The following is a 25,121-nucleotide window of genomic DNA, read 5'->3' on the forward strand; positions in this document are numbered from 1 at the left end:
ACAACAAGTACACAGTACTACTACACACACACAAGTACTACACACACAAGTACTACACACACAGGTACTGCACACACAGGTACTGCACACACAAGGTACTACACACACAAGTACTACACACACACAAGTACTACACACACAACAGGTACTGCACACACAGGTACTACACACACAGTACTATACACACAAGTACTACACACACACAAGTACTGCACACACAGGTACTGCACACACAGGTACTGCACACACAAGTACTACACACACACAAGTACTACACACACACAGTACTAACACACAAAGTACTACACACACTATACAGTACTATACACACACACACACAGGTACTGCATACTATACACACAAGTACTACACACACAAGGTACTGCACACACACACACACAGTACTACACACACAAGTACTACACACAAGTACTACACACAGGTACTGCACACACAGGTACTATACACACAAGTCTATACCACACAGTACTATACACACACAGTACTACACACAGTACACACACACACAGTAACTGCACACACAGGTACTGCATACAGGTACACACAAGACACACAAAGTACTGCACCACAGGTACACACACAAGTACTGCACACACAAGTACTACACACACAGGTACTACACACACAGGTACTGCACACACAGGTACTGCACACACAGGTACTAATACACACACAAGTACTATACACACACAGTACTATACACACACAAGTACTACACACACAGGTACTGCACACACAGGTACTACACACACAAGTACTACACACACAAGTACTATACACACACAAGTACTATACACACAAGTACTATACACACAGTACTACACACAGTACTAAGTACACCACACAAGTACACACACACAAGTACTATACACACAAAGTACTACACACAAGTACTACACACACATACAAGTACTGCACACACACACACACGGTACTATACACACAGTACTATACACACAGTACTACACACACACAAGTACTACACACACAAGTACTACACACACAGGTACTGCACACACAGGTACTATACACACAAGTACTACACACACAAGTACTATACACACACATACACACAGTACTATACACACACAGTACAAGTACACACACAGTATACTACACACACATACTACACACACTCTACTGCACACACAGTCTACACAGTACTATACACACAATACTACACACAGTACTACTACACACACAAGTACTACACACACACACAGTACTATACACACAAATACACTGTACTATACACACAAGTACTACACACACAATACACACACTACACAGTACTATACACACAAGTACTATACACACACAAGTACTACACACACAAGTACTACACACACAGGTACTACACACACAAGTACTATACACACACAAGTACTACACACACAAGTACTACACACACACAAGTACTACACACACAAGTACTAACACACACGGTACACAGTACTACACACACACTACACACACAGTACTATCACACACAAGTACTATACACACAAGTACTACACACACAAGTACTACACACATACACACAGTACTATACACACAAGTACTACACACAAGTACTCACACAGTACTACACACAGTACTACACACACAGTACTACACACACACAGTACTATACACACATACACACACACACAAGTACTGCACACACAGGTACTGCACACACAAGTACTACACACACAGGTACTACACACAAGTACTACACACACAAGTACTATACACACACAAGGTACTTACACACACAAGTACTACACACACAAGTACTATACACACAAGTACTACACACACAACAAGTACTGCACACACAGGTACTGCACACACAAGTACTACACACACAACACAAGTACTACACACACAAGTACTACACACACAGGTACTATACACACAAGTACTACACACACAGGTACTACACACACAAGTACTACACACAGGTACTATACACACACACACAAGTACTACACACAAGTACTATACACACACAAGTACTACACACACAAGTACTATACACACAGTACACACACAGGTACTACACACAAGTACTACACACACAAGGTACTGCACACACAGGTACTAACACACACAAGTACTATACACACAAGTACTACACACACAAGTACTACATACACACAAACTACATACTACACACACAGTACTACACACACACAGTACTACACACAAGTACTACACACAAGTACTACACACACAGTACTACACACACAGGTACTACACACACACTACTACACACAGTACTACACACACACAGTACTACACACACACAGTACTATACACACAGTACTACACACAAGTACTACTACACACACAAGTACTACACACACAGGTACTACACACACAAGTACTATACACACAGGTACTATACACACAAGTACTACACACACAGTACTACACACAAGTACACACACACATACTACACACACAAGTACTACACACACAGGTACTACACACACAGGTACTATACACACACAAGTACTACACACACAGGTACTACACACACAAGTACTACACACACAGGTACTACACATACACACAAGTACTACACACACACAGGTACTACTACACACACAGTACTACACACACAGGTACTACACACACATACACACAGTACTACACACACAGTACTATACACACAAGTACTATACACACAAGTACTATACACACAAGTACCATACACACACAAGTACTACACACACACAAGTACTACACACACACACACACAACACAAGTACTACACACACAAGTACTACACACACAGGTACTACACACACACATACTACACACACAGGTACTACACACACAAGTACTACACACACAGGTACTACACACACACAAGTACTACACACACAGGTACTATACACACAAGTACTACACACACAAGTACTACACACACAAGTACTATACACACAAGTACTATACACACAAGTACTACACACAAGTACTACACAACACACAGTACTATACACACAAGTACTATACACACACAAGTACTACACACACACAGTACTACACACACAAGTACTGCACACACAAGTACTACACACACAAGTACTACACACACATACACACACACAGTACTACACACACACACACACAAGTACTACTACACACAAGTACTACACACACAAAGTACTACTACACACACAGGTACTACACACACAGTACACACATACACACACAAGTACTATACACACAAGTACTATACACACACAAGTACTACACACACAAGTACTACACACACAAGTACTATACACACACAAGTACTATACACACAAGTACTACACACACACACAGTACTACTACACACAAACTACTACACACACACACACACAGTACTACACACACAAGTACTACACACACAACAGTACTACACACACAAGTACACACACACAAGGTACTGCACACACACAGTACTACACACACAGTACTACACACACACAAGTACTATACACACAAGTACTACACACACAAGTACTACACACACAAGTACTATACACACACAGTACTATACACACACAAGTACTACACACACAAACTACACACAAGTACTATACACACAAGTACTACACACACAGGTACTATACACACAAGTACTACACACACAGGTACTATACACACAAGTACTACACACACAAGTACTACACACACAGGTACTACACACACAAGTACTACACACACAAGTACTATACACACAAGTACTACACACACAAGTACTACACACACAAGGTACTATACACACACAAGTACTACACACACAGTACTACACACACACATACTACACACACAGTACTATACACACACAGTACTACTACACACACAGTACTACACACACAGTACTATACACACACAAGTACTACACACACACAGTACTACACACACAAGTACTACACACACAAGTACTACACACACAGGTACTGCACACACAGGTACTACACACACAGGTACTATACACACAGTACTACACACACAAGTACTACACACACAAGTACTACACACACAAGTACTACCAACAAACCCTCATGTTACACTTGGACCTTCCAGGTCTGTCCAGCTTCTTCCTCCACCAGCAGATCCACCCAAAGAACTGACATGTTAATACATACTTAATACTTTCTGTACATTAACATAAAAATCAAATCAAAAAGCTGAAGAATTTGTGAAAAAGTTACACAATGCAGCTTTAAATGGAATTACGGAAAAATGCTTTTACAAATTTTATGAATAAATTGTAGAATTTTGAAAATGTTTGTTTGTTTGTTTTTCAGCCAAAACTGACGATGTGAAAGTGTCAGAGAGGAGCAGTGTGACTCCTCCGTCCGACGCCGACGATCTGAAGAAGAACCGGAGCTCTGCCAACGTGCCCCTGAGCCAGACACTCACAGAGGCTCCGCCCGGCGCCCTCTCCTCCCGCGCCTCAAACTCCAGCTCCTCCTTCGGGTTCAAGAAGCCGGGCGCCCTGGTCACGGCCAGCGGAGCCACCATCACCAGCGGCTCTGCCACCCTGGGCAAACTGCCCAAGTCCAGCAGAGCTCTGACTGCAGGTGACCGACGCTCCAGGACCCGCCCGGGTCCCTCACCCTCACTCACCTCACAGACCTGCACTCTGTAGCGCCCCCTACAGTCACTCACACACAGAGACATTCACACTCACAGGTCACAGGTCACTGCAGTCGGGTCATGTGACTCTGGAGTCTGGTGAAAAAAGTCTCAACCAAGATTGTCCAAACTTTTTTCATCAAGGGCCACATATCTGAACACAGACGAAGCAGAGGCCGATCGAGGGCCACAGACCAGTGCTCAACTGATAATTGATCATTGAAATATGTGCATGTTTAACATGTTAGAATGAACCGTCTTTATTCACGTAAAGATTCTCAAAACCACAAACTAAATACTAAATATTGACTTTATCAAGGTAGATTTTCAACAAAAACCTTGCAATAAAAAGTAAAATTTTCATTGATGCAGGTAATTTGGGCCAATTCTCCTGGAAGCCTGAGGGCCAAGAAAAATCTGTCTGAGGGCCGCATTTGGCCCACGGACCATAGTTTGGACATGCCTGGTCTAAAGTCTAAACTTTGATAAAACCAGATTTCTGTCATAAATAAACATCAGATCAGATCAGACTCACACAAGAGTTTATGGACTAATAATAATCAGACGAGTTTTTCACGTAAACAGACCGGAGGATTTTCTTTTAGTCTGAGATTTGGAAATGAGCTCCGTGTTTCTCGTGCAGGTGCGGGTCTGAAGTCCGGACAGGAAGTGGGCGGTTCCCTGAGTCACCACGACGACACCTTCTTACCCATGAGCGCTCGGGGCACGCTGCAGTACCGCAGCCTGCCCAGGCCGGGGCGCTCCGGAGCCGCCGCCCGCAACGGCAACAGGTCGTCCACCAGCAGCATCGAGGCGGCGGCGCTCTCCGTCACCAACAAGAACAGCCCGCTCGGAAAACTGACCAACCAGACGGACCGCGAGAAGGGGGCGGAGCCTGCGACGGCGGCGACGGGGAGCGCGGGCGGGAGGCAGCAGGTGTCCTCGCCGACGCTGCGCAGGTGAGAGATCGAGACCCGACTCATGACGACGCACCGGGCTCAGGAGTTTCTTTTGTTAAAGCTGCACTCTGTAACTTTTCTGGAGGCTTCATCAAACACTTTTCTCCATGGAGATTCCGGAATGTTCCACAGTCGCCGCGTTTACATGAGAGATTTAACTCCGAATAAAAATAATGTCATTCTGCTTTAAAAAAGTCCATGGATTATTCAGAATTAAACTTCATTCCGGAGTAAATTTGTGGTTTTATTCAGAAAGACAAAATGAATTTATTCCTCGATCATGAAAACTCCCTCTCTCCCTCCTCTCACTCCTCTCTCTCCTCTCTCTCACTCCCTCTCTCCCTCCTCTCACTCCTCTCTCTCCCTCCTCTCACTCTCTCTCTCTCCTCTCCTCTCTCTCACTCTCTCTCTCCCTCTCTCCTCTCTCTCTCTCTCCTCTCTCTCTCACTCTCTCTCTCCTCTCCTCTCACTCCCTCTCTCCCTCCTCTCACTCCTCTCTCTCCCTCCTCTCTCACTCCTCTCTCTCCTCTCCTCTCACTCTCTCTCTCCTCTCTCTCTCTCACTCTCTCTCTCTCCTCTCACTCTCTCTCTCCCTCCTCTCACTCTCTCTCTCCCTCCTCTCACTCTCTCTCTCCCTCCTCTCACTCCCTCTCTCCCTCCTCTCACTCCCTCTCTCCCTCTCTATCCTTCCTTCTCTTCTCCCCTCTCTTTCTCTCCCTCTTTCCTTCTCTCTCCCTTTTCTCTTCTTCCCTCTCTATCCCTTCCTCCCTTTTTCTCTCTCCTTCCCTCTCTTCCTCCCTCTATCTTTTTCTCTCTCCCTCTCCTTCTATTTTCCTCTCTCCTTCCCTCTCTTCTTTCTTCTCTATCCCTCCCTCTTTCCCTCCCTCCCTCTTTCCTTCCTTCTCATCCTTCTCTCTCCCTCTCTTCTTCTCTCTCTCTCTCCCTGTTTCCTTCTCTCTCCCTTCTCTCTTCTTCCCTCTCTTCCTCCCTCTCTCCTTTTCTCTTCCTCCTTCCTTTCCTTAATTTAACCCCAAAAGTTCTCTCTCTCCTCTCCCTCGTTCCTCCTCTCTTTTTTCTCGTTTTTCTCTTTCTCCCTCTGACCTAATTTAACCCAAACATGAACCCTCTCTCTCTCTCTCTCTCTTTCTCTCTCTTCTCTCTCTCTTTCTCTCTTTCTCTCTTTCTCTCTTTCTCTCTCTCAACTGTACAAACTTGTTACACTTTCCTTCTCTCTTTCTTTCTCTCTCCTTTAATCTCACATGAGCCCTCTCCCTCTCTCTCTCTCTTTCTCTCTCTCTTTCTTTCTTTCTTTCTTTCTTTCCTAACCCCCTCCTCCTTTTAACTGTACAAACTTGTTAAACTTTTCTCTTTCTCTTTCTTTCTTTCTCTCTCTTGACTGTACAGACTTGTCACACTTTCCCCCTCTCTTTCTCTCCTCCGTTTCTTTCTCTCTTTTCTTTTTCTCTTTCTCTGTGTGTCCGTCGTTCGTGTCGGAGCAGGAGCCTCGTCCACGTTTCAGATTAAGTTTCACTCTTCATAATGAACCGTTGTTTCAAACCAGAACCAAAGAAACACAAAGAGGAGAAAAAACTCAACTCAACTAAACTCAAACTAAACTAAACTCTGTTCTTTAAACGACACGACGGGATTTTCCACGTTTAAACGACAGAACTTTCTTTTCTCTTCCCGCGTGTCGTTATGTGTCTGCGTGATCCTCAGGCAGGTTCCATAATCCTCGTTTCCATGGGGACGGAACAGCAGGACTCGGAGTGTTTCCGCAGATCAGCACCGACACTTCAAAACGCTCGGGAATAAAACTCTTTACGTTTTTCTGTTTCCAGTTGTGTGGATGTAATAAAACCAAACCTCTGCAGTTTGACACGTGTTTCTCTGGATTAGACTCGTGGGTTTGATGTTGTTTTTCACACTTTAGATCAGGCATGTCCAAACTATGGCCCGGGGGCCAAATGCGGCCCTCAGACAATTTTTTCTTGGCCTTCAGGCTTCTAGGAGAATTGGCCCAAATTAGCTTAAAAATTGAACTTTTTACTACCAGATTTTTGTGGAAAATCTACCTTGATAAAGCTGATATTTAATATTTAGTGTGTGGTTTTATCCCTCTCAGGCTCAAATTAAATTTTAGTAACAGGAAAAAATCTGATATTTGGGGAAAATGATCATATGGGGCAGTAATATACAATCCTGACTTTTTTTTTTGAGAGACCTTCACATCCAGTGAGTCTGGGATGTTTCAGATTTGCAGCATTGGTCTGGTGTGATAAATTAACACTGAAGACTGAAAATGATATGAACACTAACTTTATGTGTAAACCACTTTTCATAAGAATGAAAACATAAATCACAGTGTAACAGATTTACAGCGGCACAACAACATCACTTTTTAATGTGATTCTCCAAGAAACAATTTTTATCCTTTAAACAACAAAAGTACTTTGCACTTCTGGCAGGTCGTTTGTGTGTTGTTGTTCTCGCACAGTTTGCATCGTCCACGTTTATCAGCAGGGACGGGAAAAAAGGTTCCTGAGTAAAAAAAGCTCATAAAATATGGATTTGGAGTAAGTAGGTAATTAGCATTTAGCTGTTGCAAATCTGCAGCGTCTGCCTGGAGAGGGTTAAGGATCTTAGAATGAGCCATTAGTCTTTATTCATTTTAACATGTTAAATCTGAACATATTTTAATTATTCACAGTATTGAGCCCCAGTCGATCGGCCTCTGCTTCATCTGTGTTTAGAGATGTGGCCCTTGATGAAAAAAGTTTGGACACTCCTGCTTTAGATCTTAGTGATGTCAAATTCTAATTTATGTGAACGTGCGTCGTTCATTTGGACATTTGTGTTCTGCTCAAACAGGCTCCGACTAAACGAGCACAGATCCACAGGAATCCAGAACCAGCGGAATATAAAATAATAATATTTTAAATAAATCATGTCTCTAGAGTTAATCTGTGTGCGGCGGCAGCTCTGATACAGATTTGATGATCTCACAGACCAAATATTATTATATAAAGGGCCAAATTTGGCCCCCGGGCCTGAGTTTGACATATCTGATTCATGAGTCGGTTTCACTTGGTGGAAACCGTGTGACCTCACAGCGTTAGGATTCATTTGCTCGACAGTAGGATTGTTCTTTTTTTATTGAACCAATCGCTGCTGTTTGATCGTGACGTTTGTGATGCTCCAAATCCTGTAGGAAGAAGAACAATAATGTTCCAGCTTTAATTTCTTGATCTTGGGAATCGTTCTTCTCTGTCTCTTCTCTGATTGGCTGGTGCCTGAACTCGCACTTCCTGGGTTTTTGTAAACTGTCTGGTGTTTTCTGATTCGTTAGAGAGAAATGAAAGTGAGAGGAGGCACTAGGGGCACATGTTTGTGTTAGAGTCTCACATGTTTGTGTCTAGTGTTAAATATCCCGGTTATGAGAAACTGAAATACTGTAGCTGGTATATTCCTGTAGTATTCTTGAACACTGTGGCCTGTAGACGCAGTGTCCCGGTTGAGTACACGTGTGTCCAAAAGACAAACAAACAAACAGCTGTGGCAAGTTTGAAGAGACGTTTATGCAAATGAGTCATGTGGTTTTAAGTTTAGTTTGTGTAAAACGTAAACAAAAGTGACAAAGCTTCATTTTAATCTGAAACGGGCTGATGTGGCTCTAGAGTCGTTATGTTTATATGTCGTAAAGTTGAGTTTATTTATGCAGAAGATTTTAATGAATAATCTGCTCCAGTGTAAAACTCGTACAATGGTGTTTGGAAACGTCTGGTTTGATCTGAGCAGTGGATTGTGGGAAACCTCAGGAACCTCCCGAGTTTCCGACGCTGAAGGAGCTCGTGTTTGTTTGTATTTAAGATTGTGTTAATAAACCGGGATTCTCCATTTGATCATGTCCACGGGGATATTAGTCTCGAGTCTCGGTGTCTCAACTCGCACGTAAGCAGCATTCCGAATCCTGACATAACCCGGACATGGATAATACCCGGGATACTGATGTGCAGGGAAACACACTCAAAGTCCACATCCAGTCAAAATCTGCTGTGTCCACGTAAAGTTAAATCCAAACTAAAGACATGAACGTGAACCAAAACTCCGCCCACATCCTCCTCCTCGATCCCGGTAAAAGTGTCATTCCTCAAATCTGATGTATACGTCCAAAGTTGAGTCCGCGTAAAGTTTTCCATAAATCTCCGGTCATATACTTGTCTTTGTGCTTTGTTTTTGTGATTTTCAGGACTTTCTGTCAGTTTTTAGAGCTCGTCTTTTCCTAATTTTGTTCTAAATGATCTGTGTTTTTGTGTTTTTTTCCCGCAGATTGTTCGGAGGAAAGTCGAGTAAACAGGCTCCAGTGACGACGTCCGAAAATATGAAGAACTCTACAGTGATCTCCAACCCCCTGACCAGCGCCACGGACAGAGACCACGGAGACAGCGAACAGGTCCTCCTCTGACCCTCCTCTGACCCTCCTCTGACCCTCTCCTCCTCTGACCCTCTCCTCCTCTGACCTCTCCTCCTCTGACCCTCCTCTGACCCTCTCCTCCTCTGACCCTCCTCCTCTGACCCTCTCTCCTCTGACCCTCCTCCTCTGACCCTCTCCTGACCCTCCTCTCTGACCCTCCTCTCTCCTCCTCCCTGACCCTCTCTGACTCCTCTCTGACCCTCTCCTCCTCTGACCCTCTCCTCCTCTGACCTCCCTCCTCTGACCCTCTCCTCTCTCTGACCCTCTCTCCTCTGACCCTCTCCTCCTCTCCTGACCCTCTCTCCTCTGACCCTCTCTCCTCCTCTGACCCTCCTCCTCCTCTGACCCTCCTCCTCTGACCTCTCCTCCTCTGACCCTCTCCTCCTCTGACCCTCCTCCTCTGACCCTCTGACCCTCTCCTCCTCTGACCCTCTCCTCCTCTGACCCTCCCTCCTCTGACCCTCTCCTCCTCTGACCCTCTCCTCCTCTGACCCTCTCCTCCTCTGACCCTCCTCCTCTGACCCTCCTCTGACCCTCTCCTCCTCTGACCCTCTCCTCTCCTCTGACCCTCCTCCTCTGACCCTCTCCTCGACCCTCTCCTCCTCTGACCCTCTCCTCCTCTGACCCTCTCCTCCTCTGACCCTCTCCTCCTCTGACCCTCTCCTCCTCTCTGACCCTCCTCCTCTGACCCTCTCTCCTCTCCTCTGACCTCTCTCCTCCTCTGACCCTCCTCCTCTGACCCTCTCCTCCTCTCCCTGACCCTCTCCTCCTCTGACCCTCCTCTCCTCTCTGACCCTCTCCTCCTCTCTCTGACCCTCTCCTCCTCTGACCCTCTCCTCCTCTGACCCTCTCCTCTCCCTCTCCTGACCCTCCTCCTCCTCTGACCCTCCTCTGACCCTCTCCTCCTCTCCCTGACCCTCTCCTCCTCTCCTCTGACCCTCTCCTCCTCTGACCCTCTCTCCTCCTCTGACCCTCTCCTCCCTCTGACCCTCTCCTCCTCCTCTGACCCTCTCCTCCTCTGACCCTCCTCCTCTGACCCTCTCCTCCTCTGACCCTCTCCTCCTCTGACCCTCTCCTCCTCTGACCCTCTCCTCCTCTGACCCTCTCCTCCCTCCTCTGACCCTCTCCTCTGACCCTCTCCTCCTCTGACCCTCTCCTCCTCTGACCTTCTCCTCCTCTCTCCTCCTCTCTCTGACCCTCTCTCCTCCCTCTGACCTCTCCTCCTCTGACCCTCTCCTCCTCTGACCCTCTCCTCCTCTGACCCTCCTCTGACCCTCTCCTCCTCTGACCCTCTCCTCCTCTGACCCTCTCCTCCTCTGACCCTCTCCTCCTCTCCTCCTCTGACCCTCTCCTACCTCTCCTCTGACCCTCTCCTCTCTGACCCTCTCCTCCTCTGACCCTCTCCTCCTCTCTGACCCTCCTCCTCCTCCCTCTGACCCTCTCCTCCTCTCTGACCCTCTCCTCCTCCTCTGACCCTCTCCTCCTCTGACCCTCTCCTCCTCTGACCCTCTCCTCCTCTGACCCTCTCCTCCTCCTCTGAATCAGGTGTCTGAATCATATTTTGATCTGGTTTGTGCGCCTCTCCTTCGTGTTGGAGCAGGTCTGTGTCTGTGACTCAGCCTCACGCTCAGATCCGTTCCTCTCTCCTCATGTTTCAGGAATTTTGAAATCGTATTCCAAACGTTTTGTTCTGTTGGGTTTGATGAGATTAGATCAGTGGAGAAAACGGTCGACGCTCTGACCGATTTTCACTAAAACTTGTTTTTCTCAAGTACAGATTTTAAGGCTTAGTCACAATAACGAGCAAGAGTGATTCACCTGTTCGGGTGCTGACATTTCTTGGTCCGTGGAGGCCCGTTTGGTTCCTTAGAGGAGAGTTTTCATAAGAGTGGTGTAAGTGTGGCTTGTGGGTCCCATGAGACTTGTACGGGACACTGGGAGAAATCTGGGCAAAGTGGGTCATGTGAGTGTCGAGTGCGAGTGACACCTGCGTGACGTGTACTTGACCCAGACTTCCTCCGTAAGTGTGAGATACCTGCTTGATACGAGCTGCCGCCCGTAGGCCACTCGCAGGAAAAAATGTGCATGAACATTTCCTCCCTACGGACTCACCGGGCGTCTACGAGCTCGGAGTCTTGTACGGGCCACTTCTGAGCCCCGTACGAACTTGAGCCAAAAATCGACTGTGAACCGTGAACAAAAACCGACGTTAGCTGTAGAAATAAAGTGGATTTGGATTTTGGAGTTGGTTGTGGTAATACAGGAAGTTTTCTTTTAAAGGGCCCATCTGACGCAAAATGAACTTTTCAGATCTTTCTACCTTCTCAGAGTGATGTGTGGCCTTGTATTTGTCACTGAAGTGGTTTTTAGATTGATTTGGTGGTTTTTTAAACAAATTTCAGTGTATTTGTGCCTCCCTCCCACGTGACAACGAACTAAAGCTGCTACAACGACGATGACGCAGATTCACCTATGACGCACCCCCTCCCCTCCACCGCCTTCTCCAGTTTACACAATATAATAAGTTTATCTATTAGTGTTTATTAATACTTTACCAATCAGTAATGTTCAGCTGATGTGGACTCGGTGCTTGAGCTTCGTGCTCCTCAAAGTCCTCGTCCGATTCAGGGTCCAACACATGCGGCTGTATCTCCATGATGAATAAAAGTTTATTCCTGCCGCTATCAGCGTCACGTCTGTCTCCCCCTCCCTCCCTCAGACGGCGGAGGAAGGGCGGCTCACTCGTCGCCTACGTCACGTTTGGAGGGCGGAGCCTGTGCTTTCTCAGGACGGGCGGGGGGAGGAGCAATAGTCGGACTTTCATAGTTCCAAATTGTGCTTGTGTAGGCGAGTTTCAGCTGACGTCATTGTTATTAAAAGCCGGCGTTGCTGCTGGGAAATATTTTGGTCGGAGGCAAGAAACACGGTAGCGTCAAACACAGTGTGTAACCTCGCGTATTTATCCCTGATAATGTTAAACTCCTGCTGCATTATCGGACGCACAAATAGAAACACGGAAGAAGGAAAATGTCTTTTTCATATTCTGAGTGAAAAGAACCACTAACGGTGAATTAAACGACTTTCAAACATCCGCAGAGCAAACGTAGAAGATCCTAACAAACCTGGACTCAACAAGTTCAACAACACATCCAGACTCTTGGAGGTTTTCATCTTTTCTGCTGTGAACGGCCCAGGAGTTTCCACCAAGTCATTGTGGATGTCGCCCAAGTGAATATTTGTCCAGGTAGTTGGAGATTCTGACCAGAAGTTTGGTTTGGTCCAGACTCTGTCGGGGTTGAAAAGGGTGATTTGTCGTCCGTCGATGTTTATGACCAATTTGTGGTCACATGGTCTTGGGTCGTCTGCTGTTAGACTGGATAAATAACCGGGATCAATACCCTTTACGTGCTTTTCTCACTCCGTCCGTCATGTTCAATTAGTGTTTCTTGCCGCCGAACAAAATAATTCCCAGCATGAAACGCACGCTTTGGTCAACAATGAAACTCATCTATATGTGCAGAAGATACAATGTGAAGAGTTATTTTATATGAGATGGACATTTAAAGCGTAAAACCTCAGGACACACGTGGATCTTCTAACGTCTTGTTTTCTCTCCAGGCGTCGACCCCGGGCTCGGTGTACTCCTCCGGGCCGTCGGGCAGTTTGACCTGGGGCGCCTCCGCAAACACCTCCAGAGACGGGACCCTGAGCTCCGGGTACGGCCCCAGCAGAGACGGGACCCTGAGCTCCACGGGCCCCAGCAGAGACGGGACCCTGAGCTCCACGGGCCCCAGCAGAGACGGGACCCTCGGCTCCACGGGCCCCGGCAGAGAGGGCCCGGCGGGGGCGGGCGGGTCGGGGAGCGGCGGGTTCCCCTCCGTCAGCAGCATGCACACCAGCAGCGAGTCCATAGACGTGAGCGGCGCCCCCTACCAGCGCGACGAGCCGCCTGCCCTGGGGCGGACGGGCAGCGCCAAGGCCGGCGTGTCCGACAGGTGAGGGGCACCCGTCTCTGCGTCCCACCCGTCCTCCAGGGTCTCCGGGTTAAACCTGTCAGGACCAGCGAGATCTGAGCCAGGACCACAGACGGAACCTTTTCCAGATCTGGTTTAGTCTCTTTTTCAGTCCTGGTTTTGTCCTGGTTTAGTCCTGGTTTAGTCCTGGTTTAGACCTGGTTTAGTCCTGGTTTAGTCCTGGTTTAGTCCTCTTGTAGTCCTGGTTTAGTCCTGGTTTAGTCCTCCAGTAGTCCTGGTTTAGTCCTGGTTTAGTCCTGGTTTAGACCTGGTTTAGTCCTGGTTTAGTCCTGGTTTAGTCCTCTGTAGTTTAGTCTGAGTAGTCCTCCAGGTTAGTCCTGGTTAGTCTGTCTGTACATTTCTTTTTCTTAACTCTCTTTCTCTCTGGCCTCAGACCTCTTGTAGTCCTGGTTTAGTTCTGGTTTAGTCCTCCAGTAGTCCTGGTTTAGTCCTCTTGTAGTCCTGGTTTAGTCCTCCAGTAGTCCTGTTATTGTCTGGGTTTAGTTCTGGTGTAGTTCTGTCTTCTCTTGTACATTTCTTTTTCCTGACTCTCTCTTTCTCTCTCTGTTCTCAGACCTCTTGTAGTCCTGGTTTAGTTCTGGTTTAGTCCTCCAGTAGTCCTGGTTTAGTCCTGGTTTAGTTCTGGTCCTGGTTTAGTCCTCTTGTAGTCCTGGTTTAGTCCTGGTTTAGTCCTCCAGTAGTCCTGTATTGTCTGGTTTAGTTCTGGTGTAGTTCTGTCTTCTCTTGTACATTTCTTTTTCTGACTCTCTTTTCTCTCTCTGTTCTCAGACCTCTTGTAGTCCTGGTTTAGTTCCTGGTTTAGTCCTCCAGTAGTCCTGGTTTAGTCCTTGGTTTAGTCTGGTTTAGTCCTGGTTAGTCCTAGTCCTTTAGTCCTTTTAGAGTCCTGTCTGGTTTAGTTCTGGTCTTTTCTTTTCCTGTTCTCTTCTCTGTTCTAGTCTGGTTTAGTTCTGGTTTAGTCCTTAGTCTTTAGTTCTGGTGTCTCTTTTCTACTCTCTTTCTCTCTCTGTCCAGACCTCTTGTAGTCCTGGTTTCCTCTTTTAGTCCTGGTCTTAGTCCTGGTTTTTAGTCCTGGTTGGTTTAGTCCTGGTTTAGTCCTGGTTTAGTCCTTTAGTAGTCCTGGTCTAGTAGTCCTGGTTTAGTCCTGTAGTCCTGGTTTAGTCTTTAGTCCTGGTTAGTCTGGTTTAGACCTGGTTTAGTCCTGGTCTAGTCTCTTAGTCTGGTTTAGTCCTGGTTTAGTCCTGGTTTAGTCTGGTTTAGTCTGGTTTAGTCCTGGTTTAGTCCTGGTCTTTTAGTCCTCTGGTTTAGTCCTGGTTTAAGTCCTGGTTTAGTCTGTTTAGTCTGGTTTAGTCTTTTAGTCTGGCTGGTTCTTTAGTCCTCTAGTTCTTTTAGTCTGGTTTTTGTCCTCTCTTTTAGTCCTGGTCTGGTTTAGTCCTCTCTATCCTGTTAGTCCTTTTAGTCCTGAGTCCTGGTAGTCCTGGTTTAGTCCTGGTTTTCTGGAGTCCTGGTTTAGTTCTGGTTTAGTCTGGTTTAGTCCTGGTTAGTCCTGGTTTAGGTTCCTGGTTTAGTCTCTGGTTTAGTCCTCTTTTAGTCCCTGGTTTAGTCCTGGTTTAGTCCTGGTTTAGTCCTGTTTAGTAGTCTGGTTGTCCTGGTTTAGTCCTGGTCTAGTCCTGGTTAGTCCTGGTTTGTCCTGGTTTAGTCCTGGTTTAGTCCTAGTCTGGTTTAGTCTGGTTTAGTCCTGGTTTAGTCTGGTTAGTCCTGGTTTAGTCCTGGTTTAGTCCTGGTTTAGTCTGTTTAGTTGGTTAGTCCTGGTTAGTCCTGGTCCTGGTTAGTCCTGGTTAGTCCTGTTTAGTTTTAGTCCTGGTTTAGTCCTGGTCTAGTCCTGGTTAGTCCTGTCCTGGTTAGTAGTCCTGGTTTAGTCCTGGTTTAGTCCTGGTTTCCTGGTTTAGTCCTGGTTAGTCCTGGTTAGTCCTGGTTTAGTCTGGTTTAGTCTGGTTAGTCTGGTTTAGTCCTGGTTAGTCCTGTTTAGTTCCTGGTTTAGTCCTGGTTTCCTGTTTAGTCCTGGTTTAGTCCTGTTAGTCCTGGTTTAGGTTTAGTCTGGTTTAGTCCTGAGTCCTGGTTTAGTCCTGGTTTAGTCCTGGTTAGTCCTGGTTTAGTCCTGGTTTAGTCCTGTTAGTCCTGTTTAGTCCTGGTTAGTCCTGGTCCTTTTAGTCCTGGTTTAGTCTAGTCCTGGTTTAGTCCTGGTTTAGTCCTGTTTAGTCCTGTTTAGTCCTGGTTTAGTCCTGGTTAGTCCTGGTTAGTCCTGGTTAGTCCTGGTTTAGTCCTGGTTTAGTCCTGGTTAGTCCTGGTTTTAGTCCTGGTTAGTAGTCCTGTTAGTCCTGGTTTAGTCCTGGTTTAGTCCTAGTCCTGGTTTAGTCCTGGTTTAGTCCTGGTTTAGTCCTGGTTTAGTCCTGGTTTAGTCCTGGTCTGGTAGTCCTGGTTTAGTCCTGGTTTAGTCCTGGTTTAGTCCTGTTTAGTCCTGGTCTAGTCCTGGTTGGTTTTAGTCCTGGTTTAGTCCTGGTTTAGTCCTGGTTTAGTTCCTGGTTAGTCCTGGTTTAGTCCTGGTTTAGTCCTGGTCCTAGTCCTGGTTTAGTCCTGGTTAGTCCTGGTTTAGTCCTGGTCTAGTCCTGGTTTAGTCCTGGTTTAGTCCTGGTTTAGTCCTGGTTTAGTCCTGGTTTAGTCCTGGTTTAGTCCTGGTTTAGTCCTGGTTTAGTCCTGGTTTAGTCCTGGTTTAGTCCTCCTGTAGTCCTGTCTTTTCTCTTGTTCTTCTCTTTTTCCTGACTCTCTTTTTCTCTCGTTCTCTTTTCCTTTTTCTCTCTCTTCTTCAGTCGTCTGCCGTCTCCTTCGGCTTCTCCTCTTTTCTCTCGAAACACGTTGCCGCGGAAACAGGAAAGGTAAAAACTGTGGCTTTGGTCCGAACGCAGACGCCGCCGCACGGAGCTGTTTGTTCTGGATTCAGTGTTGAAGCAAAACTATTATTAAACATTTATTTTAATAAGAAAAGAAGAGAAAACATGCAAATTTTTCAATAAATATTTAGTTTGACCCACGACTTAATCCAGTTTTTAATTTTGGCCTCTGTGAGTTTGAGTTTGAAGCTCCTGTTTTAATACATTTACATTTTAGAACAGTGTTGATCTTATATTTTACACTTTCAAAAAGCTTTACGACACATTTATTCTCAAATACCTGAACCTATTTGAGAATAAATGATTATTAGACTGATCCACCTGTTCAATAGTACATTTATTTGAGAGTCTCTTGGATCTTTGTTTTCACTAAATCTAGATCAATGTAGATTTTGTGCGACTCTCTCCACTCTCGTCTGATCCGACAGAACCAAACTTTTGCGATACGATTCTGAAATCCTTAGAAAAACTGAAACCTGTTGAATATTTATTTCACGTTAGTCTGAAGCGGCGTCTGTGCTTCGCTCGTGCTGCGTTCACTGTCTCTTTGGCGTGTGGGGGAAATGGATGTTTGAGAGTTTATTGATGGTTTATCGGTGTCTGTGGTCTGTGCTCCGTCTGTGCTGCGTCTGTGCTCCGTCTGTGCTGCGTCTGTGCTCCGTCAGGACACGCAAATCCTCGACTCTCTCTCTCTCTCTCTGCACATTCTTAAAGCTCCCCTGTGTAACTTTTCTGAGCCGCTTGTCTCCGTGGAGATGTGTTACTGCTTTGCCTGGTTATGTTCCGCACTGTGGCATTGTGCTCACCAAAGCTTAAAGAGAGAAAGACTGCGTGTTTTTTTTTTTTCAAGGTATTTTCGATTTTTGATAATTAATTAAATGTAGAATAATCATCTTTAATGCCGTACTGTGGAACATTTCAGGCAAAGCAATAAGAAAAGTTACATAATCCATCTTTAAAATAAAATATAGAACAGTTACCTTCAGTTTGGTGTATTTTGTTGTGGATCTTCAGTTGGTTTTGTGCATGTTTGAAGGTTTCATTTGTTCTTTGTTTTTATAGTTTTTGTTTTGTTTGTTTTTTTGTGTTTACATTGTTTATTCTCAGTTCATTACGCGGCGGTCGAAACACACTGCCAAAGAAAACACTCAGGTACTGGCTCCCCCTGCTGGTCACTGTGCTCCAGTCACTCTGTGTCTGTGTGTGTGTATGTGTCTGTGTGTGTGTCTGTGTGTGTGTGTGTGTGTGTCTGTGTGTGTGTGTGTGTGTGTGTCTGTGTGTGTGTGTGTGTGTGTGTGTGTGTCTGTGTGTGTGTGTGTATGTGTGCTGTGTGTGTGTGTGTGTGTGTGTGTCTGTGTGTGTGTGTGTGTGTGTGTGTGTGTGTGTATGTGTCTGTGTGTGTGTGTGTGTGTGTGTGTGTGTGTGTGTGTGTGTGTGTGTGTGTGTGTCTGTGTGTGTGTGTGTGTCTGTGTGTGTGTCTGTGTGTGTGTGTGTGTGTGTGTGTGTGTGTGTGTGTGTCTGTGTGTGTGTGTGTGTGTGTGTGTGTGTGTCTGTGTGTGTGTGTGTCTGTGTGTGTGTGTGTCTGTGTGTGTGTGTGTGTGTGTGTGTGTGTGTGTGTGTGTGTGTGTGTGTGTGTGTGTGTGTGTGTGTGTGTGTGTGTGTGTGTGTGTGTGTGTGTGTGTGTGTGTGTGTGTGTGTGTGTGTGTGTGTGTGTCTGTGTGTATGTGTGTGTGTGTGTGTGTGTGTCTGTCTGTGTGTGTGTGTGTGTGTATGTGTGTGTCTGTGTATGTGTGTGTGTATGTGTGTGTGTCTGTGTGTGTGTGTGTGTGTGTGTGTGTGTCTGTGTGTGTGTCTGTGTGTGTGTGTGTGTGTGTGTGTCTGTGTATGTGTGTGTGTGTGTGTGTGTGTGTGTGTGTGTGTGTGTGTCTGTGTGTGTGTGTGTGTGTGTGTGTGTCTGTGTATGTGTGTGTGTGTGTGTGTGTGTGTGTGTGTGTGTGTGTGCTGTGTGTGTGTGTGTGTGTGTGTGTGTCTGTGTGTGTGTGTGTGTGTGTGTGTGTGTGTGTGTGTGTGTGTGTGTGTGTGTCTGTGTGTGTGTCTGTGTGTGTGTGTGTGTGTGTGTGTGTGTGTGTGTATGTGTGTGTGTGTGTGTGTGTGTGTGTGTGTGTGTGTGTGTGTGTGTCTGTGTGTGTATGTGTGTGTGTGTGTCTGTGTCTGTTTTTGACACTGCAAAAAATAATCAGCTTCAAATCAATATTTTAAAATTTTTATGAAATGATTATTATTAAATTACTACTAAATTAAGAAAAAAATTACTTAATTATTCTAATTTCCGAACTTTTTTTTTTTTTTTTTTTTGCAGCACACTAGACCAGGACTAGACCAGAACTGAACTAGGACTAAATCAGGACTAAACTCGTGTGACAAACCCCCGACTTTTACCAGTGTGAGAACCATGTGGAAACAAGTTTAAACGAGGTCGAAAACAAAAAAATCAAAACAACTTAAATATTCTGAGTGATTCATGATTGTATTTTTTGCAGTGAATCTTTTTGGCTTCTGTGGCTCTGTGATTCTGTGATTTTTATGATTCTGTGATTTTTATGATTCTGTGATTTTGTGTTTTTAAATGTCGATCCTGCGTCTGATTCAAGCTCAACTCGCTCAACTAAGCCTGAGTTTTTTTAATTTATTTAAATCTGGGGGAAATTATAATTGTGAATGTTTTTACAGTGTCGTTCTGTTGTGTGTGTGGTCTGAGTCCTGACGCGTGATTGGTCCGTTCCGCAGGTATGGCCCCGCCCCTCAGCTCAGAGGCCCAGACGAGGCGCGCGATTGGCTGAGGTCTCACTCCGTCAGCGGACTCCAGGACTCTGTGGGCTCCTCCCCCTTTTCCCCTGGGTCCAGCCTCACCTCCCCCACAGGGACCAGGTTCAACTTCAGTAAGACCAGGACTAAACCAGGACTAGACCAGGACTAGACCAGGACTAAACCAGGACTAAACCAGGACTAGACCAGGACTAAACCAGGACTAGACCAGGACTAGACCAGGACTAAACAGGACTAACCAGGACTAAACCAGGACTAACCAGGACTAGACCAGGACTAAACCAGGACTAGACCAGGACTAAACCAGGACTAGACCAGGACTAGACCAGGACTAAACCAGGACTAAACCAGGACTAGACCAGACAGGACTAGGACCAGGACTAGACCAGGACTAAACCAGGACTAGACCAGGACTAGACCAGGACTAAACCAGGACTAGGACTAACCAGGACTAGACCAGGACTAGGACCAGGACTAAACCAGGACTAAACCAGGACTAAACCAGGACCCAGGACTAGACCAGGACTAGACCAGGACTAGGGACTAAACCAGGACTAAACCAGGACTAACCAGGACTAGGACTAGACCAGGACTAAACCAGGACTAGACCAGGACTAAACCAGGACTAAACCAGGACTAGACCAGGACTAGGACTAGGACTAGACCAGGACTAACCAGGACTAGACCAGGACTAAACCAGGACTAGACCAGGACTAACCAGGACCAGGACTAAACCAGGACTAGACCAGGACTAAACCAGACCAGGACTAGACCAGGACTAAACCGACCAGGACTAACCAGGACTAGACAGGACTAAACCAGGACTAGACCAGGACTAAACAGACTAGACCAGGACTAAACCAGACTAGACAGGACTAACCACCAGGACTAACCAGGACTAGGACTAGACCAGGACTAAACCCAGGACTAGACCAGGACTAAACCAGGACTAAACCAGGACTAGACCAGGACTAGACCAGGACCCAGGACTAGACCCAGGACTAGACCACCAGGACTAAACCAGGACTAACCAGGACTAACCAGGACTAGACCCAGGACTAGACCAGGACTAAAGGACCAGGACTAGACCAGGACTAGACCAGGACTAAACCAGGACTAACCACCAGGACTAAACCAGGACTAAACCAGGACTAACCAGGACTAGGACTAAACCAGGACTAAACCGGACTAGAACCAGGACTAGGACTAACCAGGACTAGACCAGGACTAGGACTAGACCAGGACTAAACCAGGACTAACCCAGGACTAACCCAGGACTAGACCAGGACTAGACCAGGACTAAACCAGGACTAAACCAGGACTAAACCAGGACTAAAGGACCAGGACTAGACCAGGACTAAACCAGGACTAACCAGGACTAGGACTAGGACAAACCAGGACTAGACCAGGACTAGACCAGGACTAACCAGGACCAGGACTAAAACCAGGACTAGGACTAGACAGGACTAAACCAGGACTAACCAGGACCCAGGACTAGACCAGGACTAAACTAAACCAGGACTAAACCAGGACTAGAACCAGGACTAAACCAGGACTAGACCACCAGGACTAAACCAGGACTAACCAGGACTAGGACTACCAGGACTAAACCAGGACTAAACCAGGACTAGACCAGACTAAACCAGGACTAACAGGACTAAACCAGGACTAAACCAGGACTAAACCAGGACTAGGACCAGGACTAAACCAGGACTAAACCAGGACTAGACCAGGACTAGGACTAGACTAGACAGGACTAGACCAGGACTAAACCAGGACTAAACCAGGACTAAACCAGGACTAAACCAGGACTAGACCAGGACTAGACCAGGACTAAACCAGGACTAGACAGGACCCAGGACTACTAGACCAGGACTAAACCAGGACTAGACTAAACAGGACTAGACCAGGACTAGACCAGGACTAAACCAGGACTGAAAGGACCAGGACTAAACCAGGACTAAACCAGGACTAGACCAGGACTAGACCAGGACTAGACCAGGACTAAAAACCAGGACTAAACCAGGACTAAACCAGGACTAAACCAGGACTAAACCAGGACTAAACCAGGTCTAAACCAGGACTAAAACCAGGACTAGACCAGGACTAAACTAGGACTAGACTAGGACTGAACCAGGCCTAAACTAGGACTAAACCAGGACTAAACCAGGTCTAAACCAGGCCTAAACTAGGACTAAACCAGAACTAAACCAGGACTAAACCAGGTCTAAACCAGGCCTAAACCAGGACTAAACCAGGACTAAATCAGGTCTAAACCAGGCCTAAACCAGGACTAAACCAGGACTAAACCAGGACTAAACCAGGACTAAACCAGGACTAAACCAGTCTAAACCAGGACTAAGCTAGGACTAGACCAGGTCTAAACCAGGACTAGTCCAGGACTAAACCAGGTCTAAACCAGGACTAAACCAGGACTAAACCAGGCCTAAACCAGGACTAAACCAGGACTAAACCAGGACTAGACCAGGAATAAACCAGGACTAGACCAGGACTGAACCAGGCCTAAACCAGGACTAGACCAGGACTAAACCAGGTCTAAACCAGGACTAGTCCAGGACTAAACCAGGACTAAACCAGGACTAGTCCAGGACTAAACCAGGACTAAACCAGGACTAAACCAGGTCTAAACCAGGACTAAACCAGGCCTAAACCAGGACTAGACCAGGACTAGACCAGGAATAAACCAGGACTAGACCAGGACTGAACCAGGCCTAAACCAGGACTAGACCAGGACTAAACCAGGTCTAAACCAGGACTAGTCCAGGACTAAACCAGGACTAAACCAGGACTAGTCCAGGACTAAACAGGACTAAACCAGGACTAAACCAGGACTAAACCAGGTCTAAACCAGGACTGAACCAGGCCTAAACCAGACTAGACCAGGACTAAACCAGGCCTAAACCAGGTAACAGGACTAAACCAGGTAAACCAGTAAACCAGGACTAAACAGAAACCAGGACTAGTCCAGGACTAAACCAGGACTAAACCAGGTCTAAACCAGGACTAAACCAGGCCTAAACCAGGTCTAAACCAGGACTAAACCAGGTCTAAACCAGGCCTAAACCAGGACTAAACCAGGACTAAACCAGGACTAATCTCTTGTGTCTTGGTTGTTGCAGCCTCTAGTCCCACCTCTGCCGCTCACATGACCCTGGCGGGTCTCAGGACCAACAGTCTGACCCAGGACTGTCTGGACCAGTCCGAGTCCAGGCTCCGGACGTCCTGCATGTCCCTGGACGACAAGACCCGGACCATGAGCCGCTCCGGATCCTTCAGGGACGGTTTCGAGGAAGGTGAGACCAGAACCTCAACACACAGAACAGACGTGGGCCGCAAAATTATGATGCTCTGTTCCACCTTGTGATGTCATCGTGTGGTGATACAGGAAGTGCTCCACTGTGTTTTTAAACTCCACACACCTTCACTGGAATCATCTGGATCATTTCAGACCTGGAACTTGAAAACTAAAAAAAATAAATAAATAAAGCAGGACTAAAGTAGACCAGAACCAGGACTAAACTAGGACTAAACCCGGACTAAAAGAAGGTCCAAACCAGGTCCAAATAAGTTCTAAACCAGGACTAAAGCAGGACCAAAACAGGACTAAACCTGGAGTAAACAAGGTCCAAACCACAAATAAACCAGGTCTAAATTAGGTCCAAATCAGGACTGAAGCAGGACTCAACCAGGTCTAAAGCAGGACTAAACCCGGACTAAACCAGAACTGAAACAGGACTTAACAAGGACTGAACCAGGACTAAACCAGGACTAAAGCAGGTCTAAATTTGGTACAAACCAGGACTAAACTAGGACTAAATCAGGACAAAACCAGGACTGAACCAAGGGTAAAACCAGGATTAAACCAGAACTAAACCAGGACTAAACCAGAACTAAACCAGCACTGAACCAGGAGTAAAACCAGGTTTAAACCAGAACTAAACCAGGACTAAACCAGGACTAGACCAGGACTGAACCAGGTCTAAAACCAGGTTAAAACCAGGACTAAACCAGGTCTAAACCAGGACTAGACCAGGACTAGACCAGGACTAGACCAAGACTAAGGACTACAGGACTAAACCAGGTCTAAAACCAGGTGTAAACCAGGACTAGACCAGGACTAAACCAGGACTGAACCAGGACTAAATCAGAACTAAACCAGGACTGAACCAGGTCATTACAGCCCTTCTCATGTGACTGGAGCTGTAATCCGGCTCTGTGTGTGTGTGTGTGTGTGTGTGTGTGTGTATAGTGTGTGTGTGTGTAGTGTGTGTGTATGTGTGTGTGTATATAGTGTGTGTGTGTGTGTGTGTGTGTGTGTGTGTGTGTGTATAGTGTGTGTGTGTGTGTGTGTGTGTGTATAGTGTGTGTGTGTGTATAGTGTGTGTGTGTGTGTGTGTGTGTGTGTGTGTGTGTGTGTGTGTGTGTGTGTGTGTGTGTGTGTGTGTGTGTGTGTGTGTGTGTGTGTGTGTGTGTGTGTGTGTGTGTGTGTGGTGTGTGTGTGTGTGTGTGTGTGTGTGTGTGTGTGTTGTGTGTGTGTGTGTGTGTGTATAGTGTGTGTGTGTGTGTGTGTGTGTGTGTGTGTGTGGTGTGTGTGTGTAGTGTGTGTTGTGTGTGTATATGTGTGTGTGTGTGTGTGTGTGTGGTGTGTATAGTGTGTGTGTGTGTGTGTGTGTGTGTGTGTGTGTGTGTGTGTGTGTGTGTGTGTGTGTGTGTGTGTGTGTGTGTGTGTGTGTGTGTGTGTTGTGTGTGTTGTGTGTGTGTGTGTGTGTGTGTGTGTGTGTGTGTGTGTGTGTGTGTGTGTGTGTGTGTATAGTGTGTGTGTGTGTGTGTGTGTGTGTGTGTGTGTGTGTAGTGTGTGTGTGTGTGTGTGTGTGTGTGTGTGTAATAGTGTGTGTGTGTGTGTGTGTGTGTGTGTGTGTGTGTAGTGTGTGTGTGTGTGTGTGTGTGTGTGTGTGTGTGTGTGTGTGTGTGTGTGTGTTGTGTGTGTGTGTGTAGTGTGTGTGTGTGTGTGTGTGTATAGTGTGTGTGTGTGTGTGTGTGTGTGTATAGTGTGTGTGTGTGTGTGTGTGTGTGTGTGTGTGTGTGTGTGTGTGTGTGTGTGTGTGTGTGTGTGTGTAGTGTGTGTGTAGTGTGTGTGTGTGTGTGTGTGTGTGTGTGTGTGTGTGTGTGTGTGTGTGTGTGTGTGTGTGTGTGTGTGTGTGTGTGTGTGTGTGTGTGT

The 25,121-nt window shown here is 46.4% G+C and overlaps 1 protein-coding gene across 1 annotated transcript in view; it reads left to right on the forward strand.

The window, feature by feature from the left end:
• Positions 1 to 25,121, forward strand: part of nav2a (neuron navigator 2a) — a 107,819-nt gene that overhangs the window by 38,895 nt on the left and 43,803 nt on the right. Inside the window, exons 6-12 of the mRNA XM_055154379.1 lie at positions 4,314 to 4,589; positions 5,288 to 5,603; positions 9,933 to 10,056; positions 13,696 to 14,072; positions 18,164 to 18,208; positions 19,844 to 19,995; positions 23,023 to 23,228. Of these exons, the coding sequence (XP_055010354.1) occupies positions 4,314 to 4,589; positions 5,288 to 5,603; positions 9,933 to 10,056; positions 13,696 to 14,072; positions 18,164 to 18,208; positions 19,844 to 19,995; positions 23,023 to 23,228 (1,496 nt within the window). The remainder of the gene's footprint in view (positions 1 to 4,313; positions 4,590 to 5,287; positions 5,604 to 9,932; positions 10,057 to 13,695; positions 14,073 to 18,163; positions 18,209 to 19,843; positions 19,996 to 23,022; positions 23,229 to 25,121) is intronic.

The sequence above is a fragment of the Boleophthalmus pectinirostris genome, unplaced genomic scaffold (genome assembly GCF_026225935.1).
Source record: "Boleophthalmus pectinirostris isolate CB_2022bp ecotype Guang Dong unplaced genomic scaffold, ASM2622593v1 HiC_scaffold_19, whole genome shotgun sequence".
Lineage (NCBI taxonomy): Eukaryota > Metazoa > Chordata > Actinopteri > Gobiiformes > Gobiidae > Boleophthalmus > Boleophthalmus pectinirostris.